This window comes from Erythrolamprus reginae, chromosome 2 (genome assembly GCF_031021105.1).
Source record: "Erythrolamprus reginae isolate rEryReg1 chromosome 2, rEryReg1.hap1, whole genome shotgun sequence".
In the NCBI taxonomy this organism is placed as follows: Eukaryota; Metazoa; Chordata; class Lepidosauria; order Squamata; family Dipsadidae; genus Erythrolamprus; species Erythrolamprus reginae.
This window is the reverse complement of record NC_091951.1, coordinates 1529948-1550874: the sequence shown is the minus strand read 5'-3', so window position 1 is coordinate 1550874 and position 20927 is coordinate 1529948. Positions and strand designations below refer to the sequence as shown.

The 20927-nt window shown below is 47.3% G+C and overlaps 1 protein-coding gene and 2 pseudogenes across 1 annotated transcript; 1 reads left to right on the top strand and 2 right to left on the bottom strand.

Annotated features, from left to right (window-relative positions):
- Positions 1-20927, bottom strand: part of LOC139162989 (zinc finger protein 721-like) — a 35633-nt pseudogene that overhangs the window by 2027 nt on the left and 12679 nt on the right.
- Positions 13-7003, bottom strand: LOC139163172 (zinc finger protein 202-like). Its single transcript, XM_070744135.1, has 5 exons — positions 6590-7003; positions 6224-6338; positions 6057-6124; positions 580-709; positions 13-77 (listed from the first exon to the last, which is right to left on the bottom strand). The coding sequence occupies exons 1-5, from the start codon at positions 7001-7003 to the stop codon at positions 13-15; spliced, it is 792 nt and encodes a 263-aa protein (XP_070600236.1).
- On the top strand, positions 11704-15952 carry LOC139163171 (H-2 class II histocompatibility antigen, E-S beta chain-like; annotated as a pseudogene).

Here is a 20927-nt window from a genome sequence, read left to right as displayed (position 1 = left end):
TCCGTTCCATCTTTAGGGTTGGTGACCTGGAAAAAGATCACAGGAATCTTGATTCTCTTCTCCTGTCCTGTTCTTACCTTCAAAGCAAAAAAGAAATGAAAATGAAAGCCTTTGTTCTTAAATTGGATTGGGAGAAGACTCTTCTATGGGCTGGGTGTGAAAGTTCTATTCTGATACAATTTGGGAGGTTTCAGAGTACAAATGACAACACAGTCCTTTCACATGACCTCCAGAGGACACATAAAAGCACACCTCGTTCTTTTCAGCCTCCACAGGTAAGTTCAAATAGAAATGGAAAAATAGAGATAGCACAGAAAGCATTTAAGCAAAGAGACATTGACTCTTTCCTTCATTCAAGCACCAGAAGACGAGATCCTTTAATAATAATAATAATAATAATAATAATAATAATAATAATAATAATAATAATATATTAGATTTGTATGCTGCCCCTCTCCGAGGACTTTCCTTCTCCCTCCCAGAAGACGATATCTCATAATACATGTATTATTTTTACAAATAAAAAACTAACTATAATCTGTCTTCTTGAAATCTGATTCGCGACTAGAAAACTCTTACCCAGAGAGACCACGTTCCTATGGTTTTCCAGCATGACTTCCGAATGCAGCGCTTTCTGGTCAGGATCCAGCTGAGACCATTCCTCCTCAGAGAAAGACACAGCCACCTCCTCAAAGGACACAGGACTCTCCTGAACATGGAAAAAAGAACAGAACAGGAGGATTTTCAAGATCTTTCCATGTTCATCAGAGATTTAGACAAGAGGACAGATGGTGTGCAGTAGCTGCCAATGAAGCAGTAACACAGTTCCAGGCTGCATCAACAGAGGGATAGAATCAAGATCACGTGAAGTGTTAATGGTAAGGCCACACTTGGACTACTGCATTCAGTTCTGGTCACCACGATATAAAAAGGACGTTGAGACTCTAGAAAGAGTGCAGAGAAGAGCAACGAAGATGATTAGGGGACTAGAGGCTAATATTGTAAAGGCTCGACTACTGTAATGCTCTCTACATGGGGCTACCTTTAAAAAGTGTTCGGAAACTTCAGATCGTGCAGAATGCAGCTGCGAGAGCAATCATGGGCTTCCCCAAAAATGCCCATGTAACACCAACACTCCACAGTCTGCATTGGTTGCTGATCAATTTCCGGTCACAATTTAAAGTGTTGGTCATTACCTATAAAGCCCTTCATGGCACCGGACCAGGGTATCTACGAGACCGCCTCCTGCCGCATGAATCCCAGTGACCGGTTAGGTCCCACAGAGTGGGCCTTCTCCGGGTCCCGTCAACAAAAAATGTCATTTGGCGGGGCCGAGGGGAAGAGCCTTCTCTGTGGCAGCCCTGGCCCTCTGGAACCAAGTCCCCCCGGAGATTAGAATTGCCCCCATCCTCCTCGCCTTTCGTAAGCTACTTAAAACCCATCTCTGCCGTCAGGCATGGGGGAACTGAGATATTCTTTCCCCCTAGGCCTCTACAATTTATGCATGGTATGCGTGTGTGTGTGTATGTATGTTTGGTTTTACAAATAAGGGTTTTTTAGCTGTTTTAGTATTGGATTTACATGCTGTTTTTATTACTGTTGTGAGTACAAATCCAATAAATAATAATAATAATAATAATAATAATAATAATAATAATAATAATGACGAAATTATGGCAGAGCCATTTCTCCGGGCACTCCAAGTGGTGGCCATGGGCAGTGACGAGAAGAGGTGGTGGCCATGAAACTTCCAGGTTTCTTACGTGCATGTGCAGTGACAAGAAGAGGGAGGAGTGGCTGCTGGACCCGCAGAAGCTGCTGACTGCCCTGGTGTCCGTACGCCAGTGGGGAAATCCCGGCGCCGCTGGAGGAGTTGGCGAGATAGGTGCATTCCTGCCCTCCCCGTGGCCTGCCCCCCCTCGCCTAACCTGTTTCTGAGGATGGGAGAGAAGCGGGGGAGAGCCCAGCTGTAGCTTTCGCTGGCGGACTGGGGCCGTGCAGGAGAGGTGGCTGGACCTCCCTTGTGCATCTCCGGTCCGTTTTTAAAAAGAAGAACAGATAAAAGAGCAAGGCGGAAAAGGCACCGACTCACTCTCCTGCCCTCTCCCAGCGCCCGGCTCTCCTCCTCGCCTCCGGTATCAAAGAGCGAGCAAACTTTTCTGCCTCCCTCCATGCACGCCTTCACACCCAGACACACACACACACAAATGCAAAGGAATCGGGAGGCTGCCATGTGCGTGGGCGTGTGTGAATGTGAAGGCGCACGTGGAAGTCGGCAGCAGCTATGACCGAGGGAGACAGAAAGGTTTGCTTGGCCTTTGACACCGGAGGCGAGGAGGAGAGCCGGGCACTGGGAGAGGGCAGGAGAGTGGGTCAGTGCCTTCTCCACTTTGCTCTTTGTCTGTTCAAGTATTTCTTTAAAAACACAGACTGGAGCCGTGCAGGAGAGGCGGCTGGACAGGAGGGAAGTGGGGGAGAGTCCGGCTGAAGCTTTCGCTGGCGGACTGGAGCCGTGCAGGAGAGGTGGCTGGACCTCTCCTGTGTGGCTCCAGTCTGCTTTTTAAGAGAATTACAGATAACGAGCAAAGCGGAGAAGGCGCTGGCTCCCTCTCCTGCCCTCTCACAGCACCCAGCTCTTCTCCTCGCCTCTTCTGTCAAAGATGAAGCAAATCTTTCTGCCTCCCTTGCCGCAGCCACTGCCTCTCTCCACACTCCTTTACACACACACACACACACACACACACACAAAAGAATTCAGAGGCTGCCATGTACGTGAGCACAGTCCCAGCCTCCAGCTGCCTCTCTGCTCTAGAAAACGAGACAGACTAGGTTTGACTTCAGATATTTCAAAATGTATTTTTGATGACAGAGGCTGCTGCCCACGTTGTGGAGGGCAGACCAGGTCTTCTACTCCAAAGGGTCCTATGAAGTAGAGACTTGTTTGCTGAGATGGGTGGTTATAGAAATCAATCAAATAAAATTCCTGATACAGACACAAAGATTTACCCATGACATGAAAGAATTCAAGAGCCACAAGCTGGTGGGTGCCAAAATGTTGGGTAACATTTTCCAATGACCAAAAGCCATTGACTGGTATTTGAGTGGAATGGGGAATCTGTGGCCCTGCAAATGTTACTAAATTAAAATGCCCAACATGCCATCAACCAGCCGGGGCAGGAGGGAGTTGAAATCCAGCAATTTGGCCTGCATTGGCTGCCGATCAGTTTCCGGTCACAATTCAAAGTGTTGGTCATGACCTTTAAAGCCCTACATGGCATTGGACCAGAGTACCTCTGGAACCACCTGCTACCGCACGAATCCCAGCAGCCGATAAGGTCCCACAGAGTTGGCCTTCTCCGGGTCCCGTCGACTACACAATGTCGTCTGGCGGGCCCGAGGGGAAGAGCCTTCTCTGTAGTGGCCCCGGCCCTCTGGAATCAACTCCCCCCGGAGATTAGAACTGCCCCCACCCTCCTTGCCTTTCGTAAACTACTCAAGATCCACCTATACTGCCAGGCATGGGGGATTTGAGACATCTTTCCCCCAGGCTCATTATAATTTATGTTTGGTATGTATGTGTTGTTTGGTTTTTAATTATGATAGGGTTTTTAGTTATTTTTAATATTAGATTTGTGCCACTATGTTTTTTATCATTGTTGTGAGCCGCCCCGAGTCTTCGGAGAGGGGCGGCATACAAATGTAATAAATTGAATTGAATAAATTGAATTTCTGTTGGGCCAGTGACTTTCCAGTTCATGTATATCTGCTTGGTTAGGCTGCAGCAGAGGTTCAAATTTACTTGTATGAGGTTCTCTAAAATGGGCAATGAAAAGGGTTTAGTTCAACTGGCAGCCTTTTTTTTATGAGTTTTCACCAGAATATGAGACGGGAAGCAAACCCCTTCCATCAACTGTCCTCTCCTAAGCTCCTCCTCTAGCTTTGTGATGGCGAACTTGTGGCACCCAATTTTCACAAACACTGGGATGTTTGTGCCTTCCCCGAGCCCTCGGAAGCATTCTGCAGACCTTGCAATCCCTCTGTGTGCCCCAATAAAAAATGAAAAAATGCCCAAATAAAAAATCGAATAAATAAAATTTTGCAAAACGGGCCTGTTCTTCACCCATTTTTGCCAAAGGCGGGGTGTGCAGAGGGCTTGAAAGGCCCACAAAGTCCTCCTGGGGGAGAGGGGCAGGGAGGACAAAAGCTTTTTCTTACTTACCCCTTCACAATCTTGGTGTGTCCTATAGTCTGAAAAATACGGTAAATTGCCCTATTGGCACTCGGGTATAAATACGTGGGTGTTGGGTCACGGTTTGGGCCTTTGGTTTCATAAAGGTTGGCCATCACTGGGTCAAACATATGAAAAAGGGTTGCAGGACCTGGGTATCTCTAGTTTAAAGGAAAGAAGGACTGGGGAGACATGATAGCAATGTCCCAGTATCTCAGGGGTGGCCGCAAAGAAGAGGGAGTCAAGCTAAAAAGGAGACAAGCGACTTAGAACTAAGGAGAAATTTCCTGACAGTTAGAACAATTGAACAACTGAGATTAAAACCAGAGACCTCTCTTCTAGGCATAATAAATCAAAAACTCAAAAAAGACTATTATTATCTGATACAACATATGATTACTGCAATAAGAATTACAATAGCACAAAATTGGAAAAAAGAAGAAACACCACCATAAAGAGAAATGATTTTTTTAAAAAATGACTGTGTAGAAATGGACAGACTCACCCAAAAAGTTAAAAATAAAGAAGAATCAAAATATTATGAAATCTGGAAAAAAATTTATGACTGGGTAGAGACAAGAAAAAATAAACAATAACAATAATGGTAGTAAATAAACAAGATGTTCTTAAAACCATTCCGAGATACTACATCAACGGCTTGCCTCCAGTGTTTTTAATAGGAAAGTGAACACAAGAACAAGGGGACACAATCTGAAGGTAGTTGGGGGAAAGATCAAAAGCAACATGAGAAAATATTATTTCACTGAAAGTGTAGTAGATCCTTGGAACAAACTTCCAGCAGACGTGGTTGGTAAATCCACAGTAACTGAATTTAAACCTGCCTGGGATAAACATAGATCCATTGTAAGATAAAATACAGGAAATAGTATAAGGGCAGACTACATGGACCAGGAGGTCTTTTTCTGCCGTCAGACTTCTATGTTTCTAAGATCAAACCAATCTGACTTTAGATTAATTGTGTGATAGAACAAATGTGTGACAACCGCTGATGCCATAAGCTGCATATTGATATCAAAGGAAGAAATAGAACTGTTAGGTCAACAGGTCAACAGGGAGGGAGGGAGGGGGAACTAGGGGCAGCTCTGTATAAAGTATCTTAGAATTTAAGCACAATATCTATACAAATAATAATTATACTCTGAAATGATACAATATGTAAAACACTATATATCTGCTCTTTTTTAATCTTTGTATTATAATAAAAATTATTTAAAAAAAAATAAACTATTGAACGGCTTTTGCCTCCAGAAGATGTGAAAGCTCCAACACTGGAGGTTTTTAAGAAGAGGTTGGATAATCATTAGTCTGAAGCAATTTAGTCTCCTGCCCAAGCAGGAGATCTCCAAGGTCCCTTCCAACTCTGTTGTTGTTGCTGTGGTTATTATTATTATTACTCTCGCTATTATTACGTATATTTCATGATCTATAGTTCTTGCATAGACATCCCTCGTATCTGTTCATTTTTACCCTCCTTCTCTTTCCATCTCTATTTCCCAATTTTTGACTGCACTTTTATTTTTATCTTCTAGCCATTAAAAACTTTCTTCCAAAATTCATAACAATCCGTCTCATCTTTGTCCTTGTCTAAAAAATTGCTTGTTGTAAACTTCAAGTTGGAGGAGCTTCGAAGAGAACAAGACAAACAGAGGACGCAACTGGAACCTGCTGTTCTGCTCTCCATGTTGTGGTAGAACACAAAAATAATCCGGGCCAAACAAGGGGGGGAAATGGAAGGAGAGAGCCCTCTGCACACCCGCTTCACTTCCTGAGAGGAGAATAGGAATCTCATAGCTTTTCCCTTTCTTACTTGATTTGGAGGTTCAACCGCTGTTTTATCTCCGTCACAATAACCAGAAAGATTCATTCTTTGTTTCTCTGTAAGGAATAAATAATTTCAAAATGGATAATTAACAAAATAGGAGGAGAAGAGAGAGAGAGATAGGACAGATGGGTCATCGGAGGATCTTCCATTACCTTCTGTGGTGTCCTGACGTGGATTTTCCGAAGGGATCCTCCAGGAAATTGGTTCCTGAGGGGGATTTGATGGATTCTTCTTTCCCTCAGGATCTCTCATCTCCACAGAGCAGCACTTCAAACAGGAGGAAGGGAAAAAGAAGCAGAATTAATGTACATCACACAACAAAAAGCGGATTGCCAGATTCACAACACAACATCAAAGCCCCCAATATCCATCTGTGAGATTGAGAGAAAAAATGGAACAAAGTCCTACAAAAATTGAAGAATTGCCACATGTGGTGAACGCCAGAGAAGTTAGGGAAGGAGGGGTGAAGTATTCAACAACATTCTCTACTGTTTTCTAAGCTCCCTACAGTGTCTCACCTGCAACTGCACCTGCTCCTTCTGCTCCTCCGCCTGGCTCAGGAGGAGGCCTTCCGCCAGGGCCACTGCCTGGGAGCTGGTCTCTGCTCCACACTCCCGCACCCAGCCCTCCATCTCTGGGGGCAGAAGGAACAGGAGCTGCTCCAGAACCACCAGGTCCAGCATCTGGGCTTTGGTGTGTTTCTCTGGCCTCAGCCATTGCCTGCACAAGTCGTGGAGTCGACTGCAAAGTCCTCGGGGACCCTCAGCCTCCAGGTATTGGATGGAGTTCCAGGGCTGAACTTCTGAAGGGAGGATGGGTTCTTCCTCCAGGATCTTCTGCCCAGGTCTTGTCCAGAGCTTCCCCCCCTTCCCAGGCTGAGCGGCTGCAGGGCCTTTTCCGCTTCCCCCCTTTGCAACAGGTGGGGTCTGCATCCTTTCTCTGTCCTGCAGAGCAACTCCAAAGGGCTCCAAGGACTCTTGTGGGTCTCCAGACGCCTTTTCCTTCACGGGACCATTTCTGGGAAGACAGGACGGATCCCTCCAGGTGATCAGACTTAAAATCTGATCCTTCCGTTTTCTTGTTCAAACACATTTTTTCTCATCCACAATTTGTATGTCCCAATTATTCCATCCAGGAGTTTTGACCAGTTGGAGCATATGCTGAAAGAGATCAAGAGGGATCCACTCAAAGGCTCTGCTGAGATCGTGGCACCCGCCTGATCTCCTGAGCCTCCAATTACCCCCACTTTCTCTTTCCCCAAAATATCCCTTCTGGATTATTATTATTATTATTTATTATTATTTATTAGATTTGTATGCCACCTCGGAGACCCTTCTCTCCTCTCTTCCCCTCTCCTCTCCTCTCCTCTTCTCCCCTCTTGCTTTTTCTTGCTTTTTTTCTGCCATCTTGGTTGATCATCTTCATGGCCGCGTAGAGGAATTTGGCTCCACCCTCTCCCCTCCCCTTCACAACCTCTGCGTGAAGCCGCTGGGTGAGGCCGTCCATCACCAGGGCTGGAGGTCTCCTCCGTATGCTGATGTTATCAGTTTACGTCTCCACCTCTGGGGACACAGGTGATTCTGAGGCTGTGGGGGGATCAATGGGGGATCAGAGGCTTCGGCTGGACCCTGGCAAGACCAAAGGGCTTTGGGTCCATGGAGCAACAACATGGGGGGACTTTAACGAACTTCCTTCTGGGTGGAGTTGCATTGTCCCAGAGACCCAGTTGGCAATTCTGGAGATTCTCCTGGATTCCTGAAGAGCATCCGGCAGTCAGGGTTCGGAGAGTGTTCGTAAGGCTTTGGGTCAGTCGTGGTCACTTTGGCAAATAAATTTAATAAATAGATAAATTTACTAAACAAATGAACAAATGTTGTGGTAAGACACCAAAATTAAAAGTGTGGTTTCATTTTCAACAAGATTCCAGGAATCATCCGACTCGTGCTGCGTCTGTCCTTTCCATCTTCTGCATTATTTCTTTCCATGTCCACCACATCTGGCAGAAGGTCCCTTCCACCTCTGGGTGTTTCCAGCATTTATCCCTGTCAGACTTGCCTCTTTTGGGAATTCTTTTTTGGGGACTGCAGGCACACAGTCAATCAATCAACAAAACAACATGGGCAAGGGGGAGGTGTTTTAGTTCCCCCATGCCTGACGGCAAAGGTGGGTCTTAAGGAGTTTACGAAAGGCAGGGAGGGTGGGGGCAATCCTAATCTCAGGGGGGAGCTGGTTCCAGAGGGTCGGGGCCCCCACAGAGAAGGCTCTTCCCCTGGGTCCCGCCAGACGACATTGTTTAGTCGACGGGACGCGGAGAAGGCCAACTCTGTGGGACCTAACCGGTCGCTGGGATTCGTGCGGCAGGAGGCGGTCCCGAACATATTCTGGTCCGGTGCCATGAAGGGCTTTATAGGTCATAACCAACACTTTGAATTGTGACCAGAAACTGATCGGCAACCAATGCAGACTGCGGAGTGTTGGAGTGATATGGGCATACTTAGAGAAGCCCATGATTGCTCTCGCAGTTGCGTTCTGCACAATCTGAAGTTTCCGAACACTTTTCAAAGGTAGCCCCATGTAGAGAGCGTTACAGTAGTCGAGCCTCGAGGTGATGAGGGCATGAGTGACTGTGAGCAATGACTTCCGGTCCAAATAGGGCCGCAACTGGCGCACCAGGCGAACCTGGGCAAACGCCCCCCTCGCCACAGCTGAAAGGTGTTTTTCTAATGTGAGCTGTGGATTGAGGAGGAAGCCCAAGTTGCGGACCCTCTCTGAGGTGGTTAATAATTCCCCCCCCAGGGTAATGGACGGACAGATAGAATTGTCCTTGGGAGGCAAAACCCACAGCCACTCCGTCTTGTCTGGGTTGAGTTTGAGTTTGTTGACACCCATCCAGGCCCCAACAGCCTCCAGGCACCGGCACATCACTTCCACTGCTTCGTTGACTGGACATGGGGTGGAGATGTACAACTGGGTATCATCGGCATATTGATGATACCTCACCCCATGCCCTTGGATGATCTCACCCAGCGGTTTCATGTAGATATTAAATAGCAGGGGGGAGAGGACCGACCCCTTAGGCACCCCACAAGGGAGAAACCTCGGGGTCGACCTCTGACCCCCACTAACACCGACTGCGACCGACCGGAGAGGTAGGAGGAGAACCACTGAAGAACAGTGCCTCCCACTCCCAACCCCTCCAGCCGGCACAGAAGGATACCATGGTCGATGGTATCGAAAGCCGCTACCATCGACCATGGTATCCTTCTGCGCCGGCTGGAGGGGTTGGGAGTGGGAGGCACTGTTCAGGAGGGGAGAAAGGCTGCCGAAGCAGAGCAGGGTGGAAAACGGGGGGGGGAGAGGGAGGGGGGAGAGGGAGGGGGAGGGAAAAGCGAGAGGGAGGAAGAAGAGCCGGGGTGGCGCAGCAGGTAGAGTGCTGTACTGCAGGCCACTGAAGCTGACTGTAGATCTGTAGGTCAGCGGTTCAAATCTCATCACCGGCTCAAGGATGACTCAGCCTTCCATCCTTCCGAGGTGGGTAAAATGAGGACCCGGATTGTGGGGGCAAGAGGCTGGCTCTGCTAAAAAGTGCTATTGCTAACACGTTGTAAGCCGCCCTGAATCTAAGGAGAAGGGTGGCATAAAAATTCAATCAATCAATCAATCAATCAATCAATAAATAAATAAATAAATAAATAAAAATAAATAAAGAAATTGGGAGGGAGGGAGGGAGGGAGGAGGAGCCAGGAGGGGGAGGGGGAAGAGCGGAAGCGCCTCTGAAGTCTATTTCTCACTTCCAGGCAGTCGAACATCGGGCCCAGCCAATGAAAAATGGAGCTTTGGGAGCGTCATCCGTCTCCAGGCAGAGGATCCACCGCTGGGTCCATTGGAGGAGATGTTAGTTCTAATTTCCGACAGTAAACAATCATATAAGCTCAGTTCATAACAAATGATTTCTAGCCGTCTGTCACATCAGAAACAAGCATCAGATGTTGGTTTCCTCAGCAACAATTATATAGTAGCAAAACCAATTCACAATAAAAGCAAATAGCCAATAATAGTTTGATTCATAAAATCCTTCACTATAATGGGAAATAATGAAGCCCCCAGAATCTCTATTAAAATTCCTGGTTCTTTTTATAAATTGTAACTGTATTGTTTGGTTTGATATACTGTCCACCCTTCCTTCCTTCCTTCCTTCCTTCCTTCCTTCCTTCCTTCCTTCCTTCCTTCCTTCCTTCCTTCATAATACTGACGCCTTTTCCAAGGAAGAAAATCTGCTCGGATCCTCTTACACATCATATCCATGAATATGGATTATTTTTATTCTCCTTTTGTCCAAATATTTTGCCTTCACTGGACACCCAGAGGAGCGAAGGGTCGTGTGGGAGGGTCGATTCTCGGGAGTCCAGGGGCTGATTTCTCCCCCCATAAAATCCCCCTTTTCTCTCTGGATCCTCGGGGTCAAAATGCGGAGTTTCCGGGCAAAGACCCAAAGACCCAGGAAGGGAGAATCCGCCTCCTTCCCGACACAAAGCGGGACTCAGAGGGCGGATTCCGTGACGTGGCTGTTGTAGAGACGGTGCGTATTTACACAGAGAAGAAACAAAAACCGAGGCTGCAATTTCACTTTCCATTTTATTCTGCGGGGAGAAAGTTTCCTTCCTCTCTTTTTCCCTTTCCTCCCCCACTTTCTTTCCCTTCCCCGTTTCCTTCCCACTTTCACTTTCTCTTTTCCGCCCTTCTCATCCGAGGGAAAGAATCACCAGAGGGAGACTGTGGGTTTTGGGGGCAAAAACCGCCCCCCCCCCGATTCCCCTCGAGATCTGCAGGATCCAAGGGCGAAATTCCTCCCCCAATGTCCCTCGGGGTCTTTCTCTGCTGAAAGGGGAGAGGGTTGTGCCTGGTGGCGAAGGGGGGGAAGTTCTCCCAGGAAAGGAGCGGAAAGCGGGGCAGGAGCGGCCAGAGTGGATCCCGGGATCTGCTTTGGCAGGAAAAGGGGGATTCCCCGCACCCACCGGAAGAAAGAGGGAGATTCCTACACGATCGGGATTGAGGGACTATGTCCAGACGTTGTGAGCGAGGGAGACGCGTGTTTCCAGGAAGGGAAGCGCCGTTTTCTCTGGGAAAGTCACGAGATCCCTCCGGAGATTCCCCCCTGAAGAGGGGGAGGGCCTGGGGAGAGGATCTGGCTGGGTGAGGAGGGATCCCCGCAGATCCTCTCCGCCTCTTCTTGCTCGGACGGCCAGCGGCGGGGGGGGGGGGTTCCTGTCTTCCCTTCGGGGTGGGGGGAGGCTTTGACCCCCGAGTTCCAGCCATCCATGGGGCGGGTGGGGGGAGCCCAGAAGGAGCCTTCCAGCTCCGGATCCACTCGGCCCTTCGGGAGTCTCCGCAGCTCCAGCCTGGGCGCCCTCTGGGCACTGGGGGAACTCAAAGGGCATCCAGTCCGCCCCTCCAGGCGCCCAGAGAAAGGGAGAGTGGGGGAGGATGATGGAGCCGGCATGAAGGATCCCCCTAGAATGCAGCTCCCACCCCAAGACTGAGCACGTCCCCCTCCCCCTCCCTCCGCTCCTCTCTCGGCTTCGGACTATCTCCTGTATCGGACGAAGTCAAGGGAGACTCTACCCGGAGACCGATGACGCTTCAGAAAGGAGAATTCCCATTGGTCCTCTTGCTCTTTCTGGATACGCCCAATGCCGAAGTCGGAGGAAAACTCCTCCCCCCCATTCCAGACCCCCCTATTCCGCCTGTCGGGTTGGGAGCCTCCGCGTCTCTCTCCTCTCTCGGTCGAGCGTTGGTGGAGCCGCCTCATCCATGGCTTTGGTGGGGGTCGCCCTGGTGCTGCTGGTGGGGGCGCTGGCCCGGATCTCCGGAAGCGGAGGGGGGAAGGAGAGCCCCTGTAAGGAGGGGGCTGGGCGGAGGGGGAGGGGGTGGGGGGGAAATCTTATGGGTCTCCAGAGCCTCCAACAACCTCGATCTCTGCGTGGTCTCCTCCCCCTTCCTCCCCACATGCCCCCCCAGGAGGAAGGAGAGGGACCCCCGTTCCCCGATTGTAGCCGAGGGGGGGAGTCGCAGCCGGGCCCCTCCCTCGTCCCCCCCAGCGTCTGGGTCGGAGGGGGCTGCAGGGAAAGAGGAAGAGAAGCGAAAGCGGGAAACTGAGGCATTTTCAGCCCTGAATCCACATGAGGGAAAAGACGCATTTGCGCAAAAGGATTTTGGCTTTTTCAGAAACTTCCGTTTTTCTTCTGACTCTTAAAATTGAGGCTTTGGAGGTCAGGCAAGAGGGGGGCGTCGGTCCCTTCTGGGGAGACCCTGAATTTGGGGAGGAGCCCGGGAATCCTCCCAACCCCCATAATCCCCCCCTGCTCTATGGGGGCTTGGAAGGGAGGGGGGAGGATCTGGGGGCTCTGAGTGGCTCCTCCCAAGTGGCCCCCCCTTTCTGAGGGGGGCTGGAGACCCTCCCTTTGAGAGGCTCTTAGGAGGGGCTGCAGGGGGTCTTTGGGGGGAGGGGAAAGAGGTGGGATCCCCGAGAATCCGTCAAAGGTGAACTAAGGTTTGGGGGGAAGAAAAGTTGGTGCGACCCATGGAAGTTGGGGGTTGAAGGGCTGGAAGACTCCGGAAGAGTCAGTCTAGATGTCCTCCTTGTGCCCCCGCTCCCCCCCCAATGGAAGAGAGAGAGAGAGAGTGGGGGAGGGGTGGAGATGAGCTTCCCTCCAGCCTAGAAATTTCCCTCAGCCCCTCCCCCATCCTTCAGGTCGCTTTCGATCCAGCCTTTTCCCTCCTCCCCTCCCCCTCTTTCTCTCCTCCCCTCCCCCTCTTTCTCTCCTCCCCTCCCCCATTCTTCCCTCCCCCCTCTGCAGACCCCCACACACCACAAGTCTCCCTCCCTCTCTAGGGCTGAGAAGGTTCCCTTTCCCTCCTCCAGGGGGCGTCCCCCACCAGTCTCCCCTCCCCTTCTTCCGTGGGACCCTCCTCCTCCTCCACCAGCGGCTAGGAACGATGGGCCCTGGAGTCCCTCCTGACGGCCTTCCTCCTCCTCCTCCTCCTCCTCCTCCCCCTTCGCAGCCCATTTCCTGGTCCAGTGGAAGTCCGAGTGCCGCTTCCTCAACGGGACGCAGCGGGTGAGATACCTGTACAGATACTTCTACGACCGGCAGGAGTTTCTCCGCTTCGACAGTGACCGCGGGGAGTTCGAGGCCGTCACGGAGTTTGGGAAGTGGCAAGCGGACGCGTGGAATAAAGACAAGCAGGAGTTGCAGTACAGGAAGGCCGCTGTGGATTTCTTCTGCCGGCACAACTACGGGGTGTACAAGGGGGAGGACCGTGTGATTGGCCGGAGAGGTGAGTCTGGGGGAGGGGAGATTTTGGGGGAGGGGATCCCGCCCCCCTCCCTTCCCTTTCCAAGGGGGGTTCAGGCCTCTGAGAGGGATCTCCAAAGAGAATCCACGGAAGCCACTTGTGGTCTCCTTTCTCTGCCTTTTTCTTCTTCATTCCGAGTCATTTCCACTCCAACATCTTTTAAATCAATAAATAAGCCACCAAGTGAAATAAATAAATGTATAAAATTAAATAAGCAAATGAAACCTATAAATAAATGAATAAAAACTGATTAAATGGAAACTGAAACAAAAAAGAATAAAATAACTTAAATTAATTTAATTTAAAATTATAAACGAATAAAAAATAATAAAATAAAGTAAAATAAGTAATAAAATAGTAATCTAAATAAAGAATAGAATAAATAATAAACTAAATAATTACAATAAATAAAGTATAAACAAGTCTGCAGAGAGGGGCGGCATACAAATCTAACAAATAAATAAATAATATATAATAAATAATTGATATGTAAAAAATAAAAAAATAACAATAAATAAATAAAAATATAATAGGGGAACATAAAATGTACTTTGGACTCCTGCTGTTTTAAATCGAGAGGTCTCTTATTTGTCTATTAAATTGAATTCCTGGATGGGCGGAGGGAGAAAGTAGGTATTTAAAAAGAAAGAAAAAAAATAACTTTTCCCCATACAATAAAAATCTCCAGCAACTCCCATCTGGCCAAATTGGAACCTCAAAATCTTCACACCGCAGTCTTGAAAATAAGGAGGTTTGTGGAACAGGCTATAAAAACAAAAATGTTAAAAAATGCCAAATTTCAGCTTTTGAATTTCCGCTGATGTAAAATCTGATCCTTCCGTTTTCTTGTTCAAAGACATTTTTTTCTCATCCACAATTTGCATTTCTCGTTGTTTAAAGAAAGGCCCTGCCACTGCCTTCTTTTTTTAGCAATGCCACAAAGGCCTTTAAGGTCCCCAGATACAAATGGGATCAGCCTGGAAAACACCACAACCCACACCTGAAATGTTGTTATTTGTCTGCAACCCGACCAGATCCCAGGTTGGAACGATGGGATCGTTTACAAAACAAATGAACAAATGTTGGGGTAATACACCAAAATTAAAAGTGTGGTTTCATTTTCAACCAGATCCCAGGAATCCTCCGACTCGTGCTGCGTCTGTCCTTTCCGTCTTCTGCGTTATTTCTTTCCACGTCCACCACATCTGGCAGAAGGTCCCTTCCACCTCTGGGCGTTTCCAGCATTTATCCCTGTCAGACTTGCCTCTTTCGGGAATTCTTTTATGGAGATTGCAACTGATCCCAGTCACAAAAAAATTAAACTTTTATTTATTTATTTATTTGTTTTATTTTAATTAGATTTGTATGTCCTCTTTCAGGATCCCTTATGATTTCTTGCTGCAATTTATTTGGAAGATGACTCAAAACACAGAATACTTTTATCAGGAGGGAAAAGGGATCTTGGCCTGAACCAACCAACTGGGTCTTCTGTTCTGGGCCCTCCTGTGTCTCTCATGTGCCTCCTTCTCCTCCCTCCCTCCAGCCAAGCCCACCGTCACCATCTCCCCCACCAAGATGGACCCAACTTCCCCCAACACCATCCTCCTCTGCTTAATGACGGGCTTTTACCCCGTGGAGATCAAGGTCCACTGGCTGAAGAACGGCCAGCCGGAGAAGGAGGGTGTGGCCTTCGGGGAGGAGCTCCAGAACGGAGACTGGACCTACCAGCTCCAAGTGATGCTGGAGACCCAGCCCCAGCGGGGGGACGTCTACACTTGCAAGGTGGAGCACGCCAGCCTGGAGGCCCCCATCACCATCCAGTGGGGTAAGTCCCTCCGCTCCCACCCCTACTGGAACCTGTCCTGCCCTAAGAAGGGGGAGAGGCCCTCTCTGTGGTGGGGGGAGCCAGAATGGACCCTCCTGGGGGAAGGTGGGCCCGATCCTCCTGCTCAGGTGAGGCTCCTTCTCCTTCCCCAGAGCCCCGTTCCTCCCGCTCTGCCAAGGCCAAAATCTGGACGGGGATTATGGGGGCTGTCATAGGAGTGGCCTTCCTGGCTGTGGGGCTCTTCTCCTACCTGAAGGCCAAGAAAGGTGAGTCTGGGGGGCTGGAGGAAGGGTTGTGGGGAGGGGACCATCTAGGGAGGCCTCTCATCAACCTTAGCAGGTGGCCAAGAGGGTCCCCTTGAGAAATATTGTGGGGAACCTCTGTTCTTGGAGGGGCTGTTAAGGGAAGATTGTGCAACCTATTATGGGCTATCGATGGGGAGGGGGTCCCTCTGAGTCTTCCAGCCCATGAAGGGTCCTGATTGGCTCTTTTTCTCCTTCCAGCAATTCCCATCCAACCACCTGCAGGTGAGTTTCTCTTCTTCCTCCCTCATTTCAGCCCCTCCTATAAATTTTCAATATTTTTGTTTAATTTCTCAATTGTTCCTTTCTTTAAAGAAAACCTGCCTGAACAATATCTCTTTGATGTGGATACAGCAAAATCTTTGGAGTTTGGGCAGCTTTTCCTTACAGAGACCTGAAAAAGTATTGCAATCAAAAACAAAAACACAGACAAATGCTTAAAATCTTCCCCATAATTTTCCATGTTTTGGGAAAATGCAAAAGGGAAGGGAAGGAGGGGGGCCATTCCTTCCCTTTCCTCCCTCGGGGAAGGAGCACCCCAGCATTTTGGAAGCAGGCCACCCCTTCTGTTAGGCTCACTGTGGTCGGGGGGGAGGTTCCTGGGGGTTTTCAGGCATGGGGACAAATTCCCCCCCTGTGGCTGTTTTAAAAGGGGCGATTCCCACACTACTCTGCACTGTGGGACTGGAGGCCACTTCAGCCAATGGCAGGAGATCTGCACAGCTGAACTGCTGATAATTAACACAGCATCTTCTCAGGTATTGTTCTATCATTGAGTTTGCTCCTTCTACAGCTCCATCCGTCCTCAGGTGGAAGGTGGAGCTAAACCCTTGAGATGCCCCTTCTTGACTGAATGGACCCCCTCCAAAACTTCCCCCTGAACTGCACCCCCCGCCTCCCCAGTCCCAGATGATCCTTCTTGGCACCCCATGCAGACCCTTGACAGGCTGTTCCTCCTGACCCCCCCCCCCTTCTCCTTGTGACAATTCACACAATTTCTGGCCATGTGACCCCAGGCTCCCCCCTTTGCTGCCCCCCCATCTTAGCCCCATATTCCCTGTTCACATGAAGAATCGCAGCCTTTTGCCCCCTGGAATGGGCGGATTCTCTCTCTGTCTTTCTCTGCCTGTGGGGGCTGAAAGGGAAGAAAAATATGTTATTTGCAGTAAAAGTTTCTCCTTATATTCTGATTTTCTTCCCCTTCTCTTTTTCTGCAGCACTCGTGAATTAATGCTGCTGTCAACCTTCGCTATAATTCTGCGTCATTTCTACGCTTGGTTGCCAATAGTTACCGGGAGGGGTCTTGGGTAATGGGGGGGGAGTATGAAGGAGGCCCTGTGAAGTGGAATAAGTTTCAGAGGATACAAGAAGAAAGAGATGATGAATCATTGCCAGAACAAGCTGCTGCCCCACCCCCACGGGGGAAATTCCTGCCGAAAGAATTTCATCTCTCACTGAGGTTTCAGAAGACATACGCAATAAGTCTGCCTCCCCTATTGATATAGAAAAATTAGCTATTCTTACTGAAAATATAAAATTATCAGAACAGGCTTCTCAATTCTGTGCTTCTGGTCAGGCACAGCAATATTCTGGCTATACTTCTGTTGTGGTTCCGTCTGAGGCCCCTCCGGGAACGGCTGATCTTCTGTCGGTTTCCAGCTCAGAGGGAGAGGCTGAGGAACAGGAGGTGCAGACAGACGAGGAGGAGGAATCCCAGGCTGAAGAAGAGGGAGGACAGCCAGAGTCCCACCAGGGGGAGCTCTCCCCAGCAAGCAGCCTGGATTCCTTAGAGGAAAATGCACAAGCCATAATTGATCTGCGACAAAGAAGAGCTACTCAGAGACGGAATCAATTGGCTAAGTACTTTCAGCATTAAAGTGGCAACAGCTGGGTTTGGGTGTGGTGCTCTTGGGAAAGGCTAAAAGGCAGACCCACCCTTCCTGGCTTGTGGAGTTTTATCTTTGAGAGTCGTGGGACCTGGCTGTGAACTTTGGCGTCTTGGAATCCTGGTTTGTGCCTTTGACTATTGAAACCTTGGGGGGGGGGGGGTGCCAGCAAGAAGCTTGCTGTATTGTCTGGACATCAGGACCCTGCTGTAACATATTATAGCCTGTCTGTTGGGAAGAACAGGTTTTCCTCTGTGCTTATTTTTTCCAGTTATAAAATACTTTTGGCTTTTACCAGAGTGTCTGGCTGTTTTTTCCAGTTGGTGTTGAGGTCTGGGGGAACCCAGACAGAACAACTTCCAAGCTGCAGGCTGAAGCAATTACTCAATACGACATAGCTAAATATTCCGCTGGCCTCGGAGCAAGACCTAAGGAAAAACCCCTTGATGAGAAACAGATGTCCTTAAAAGCCTCTGAATTAACTTCTCAGGAAAGCCAATTTTTGCCCTTACAATCTCTAACGTCAAATATTGAGTTATTTACCTCAAAATCTCTTGCAGCCGATTTACAGCACGATATAAAGACTGTACAAAATTATCTTTCTAATTTCTATGCAAATATGAACTCAGTTGTACTTACTAAGAGTGGAATGGATTTAATTGATTTCTACTGCAGACAAATAACTGAAAAAGAAAAAAAATTAAATGAATTAAGAAATATGCAAACGATGTTCTGTCAAGGGGAAATTATAAATTATTAGAAGCTAAGAAAATGGAGTTGGTGGGGGGCAAATTCCCCGCTCTGAAAATATTGACCTCACACATGTCACACCATCCAAAGAAAATGCTGTAGCGCCATCTGGTGGCCAAACTGAGCAATTAAAATTAAATATTTATTTTCAACACCCAAATTCTCTTTTCTCAAGCCAAATGATGAAAAATGATCCTGCAGTGTTATCTAGTGACTGTTTTAAGCAATTAAAGTCACTGGAAAATTTATAAGACCAGAAAAATGTTAATCTGTACCAGAGAGATTTCCTTTTAGATTATCAAATGAATCAAGGAGCTTCAGCACAACAATTCTACACTGCAGACAAAGCAAGGTTTGTATCTCAAGCAACATTTTTGCAGCAAATACCGCAATGAAGCCAAGGGGCGCAATTTTCACAGGCACAGCTGCCACAAGTTTCTATTTCACCAGCGCAATTGCCACAGATTCCAGTTCAACCTGCGTAATTGCCACAGATTCCAGTTCAACCGGCACAACCATTGGCTCCATTCCTTAGGCTGCCACAACCAGTACACTTCCACCTGAGAATTTTTCTCAAATAAGATATTTACCTGAGTCAGAACAAGAAAAATGTTATAATGCAATGGAAACTGAACTGGACAGTTTAAGGAAACTTATGGCGTTTAAACACGTTGAACCTCCAACGAACAAGAAGATTATTGGCACACGATGGGTCTACAGAATTAAACAAAAACCAAATGGTGAGAAAATATATAAAGCAAGATTAGTAGCACAAGGCTACTCTCAAGTTTATCCAGAAGAATACAGATACTTTTGCACCTACAGTTAAAAATGAAAGTGTCAAAATTGCTTTAACCACAGCCATTGCCTTGAATTTAGAAGTTTTCCAGTTTGATGTCGAAACTGCTTATCTGAATGCTGATCTAGACGAAGAGATCTACGTGAAGGGTGCGCCCGGTTTCCAGGATCAAGAAGGAGATGTCTGGTACCTGCAAAAGAGTCTCTATGGATTGAAACAATGTGGTTTAATGTGGCATAGATGTCTCATTGACAAGCTAAATTCAATGGGCTTTATTAAGTCTGACTCTGATGAATGCGTGTTTACAAAAGGGCAAGATAATGTTTATGAAATTATATTTGTTTATGTTCATGATATTGTTTACATTGGTCCTAACAAACGTATGAGTGAAATTTTTGCAAAAGGTTTAGAAAGACATTTTACTTTGAAAAGCTTAGGGCACATTCATGATTATCTAGAGGTTCAGATTGAAAAAACTGAGAAGGGGTTTTGCCTTTCTCAAGAGAACAAGGTTGATCAACTTTTGCACAATTGTAACATGTCTAACGCATATCCATGTCGTTCTCCTATGCAAACTGATTTTTACAGTTGGGCACAGCAAGACTGTCCTCAATTTGAAGACCAAACGCTTTATCGGTCAGTCATTGGGTCACTGTTATACATTAGCAGTTGGACAAGACCCGACATTTCACTGAGAGTGAATCTTTTGTCAAGGTACATTGGCAAAGCAACTACATTTCACTGGACGTGCATAAAGAGACTGCTGAGATACATGAAGTACACAAAAAACATGAAGTTGTTCTTAGAACCAGAACACAACAATTATCCTGAGCTGATTTGCTTTACAGATTCTGATTGGGCAGGTGGTAAAGAAACACAAAAAAGTACCTCTGGTTATATAATGTTTTTGAATGGTTGATTGGAAAGTTAGAAAGCAAAACTTTATTTCTTGTTCTTCCACTGAGTCAGAATATGCCTGTGTTTCTGACTGTTGTAATGCTTTAACCTGTGTTTCTGCTCTCGTTGATAGTATTTGGGGTGATCCCATGAAACCAATTGTTATTATGGAGGACAATGTTTCAGTTACGTTCATATCTGAAACTGAATATGTTGGAGCTCGTTCACGCACATCGACATAAGATACAAGAATGCAAGAGAATACGTAAAACAAGGATTCGTGAAACTACATTATGTGCCCACAACTGAACAGATTGCTGACGTGCTGAATAAACCACTGCCAGCTGACCAACACAAATACCTCTGCAAGAAAATGTGCCTTATGTGAACCAATGTCCCTGATGACCGCCAAAGAAGGGGTGTCACGCTGAATATTGCCAGCCTCAGAGACATTTAGTAATTAAAGAGTTAATATGTGTGCCTTTATTAATCTCTTCCTATATTTTATGTAATATCCTGCCTTGTCATTTCCGCCTTCATGCTCTGTTGTTCTTCTCTGCCTTAAGACTCCATGATGTGATCTTTTGTCTACTCAGACAATGTTTATTTTTACTTTCATAATAAAAGAAATCTTGTTTTGAAGAAATGTTTGGAACTCGAAAATCCATCTCCTCCACGATAAAGTTCAAACGGACTTTTACAATCGTGACAACAACATATAAAAATAATATTAAAATATTATGAAGCCCAATTTCTTTGTAAGAAGAAAGAAGGTGGGTTAAGAGCAAAGGGGGGGGGGGTTACAAAGAAAAGCCCACAAACTAAGAGTGTTCCCTCCCCGAAGGAGGAATGGGAAAGAATGGTCCCTCTCCATCCTATTTGCAATTCCCCAAAAACCTGGAAAACTTCTGGGTAAGATGTTAGTGTTGGTGAGTTTTTGTTTTAGATTGCAATTCTTTTTCAGGTCTCTGTAAGGAAAAACAAACCAAAATCTGAAAAATTTGCTATGTGCACAGCAAGAAGATTTTTTCTGGTATGTTG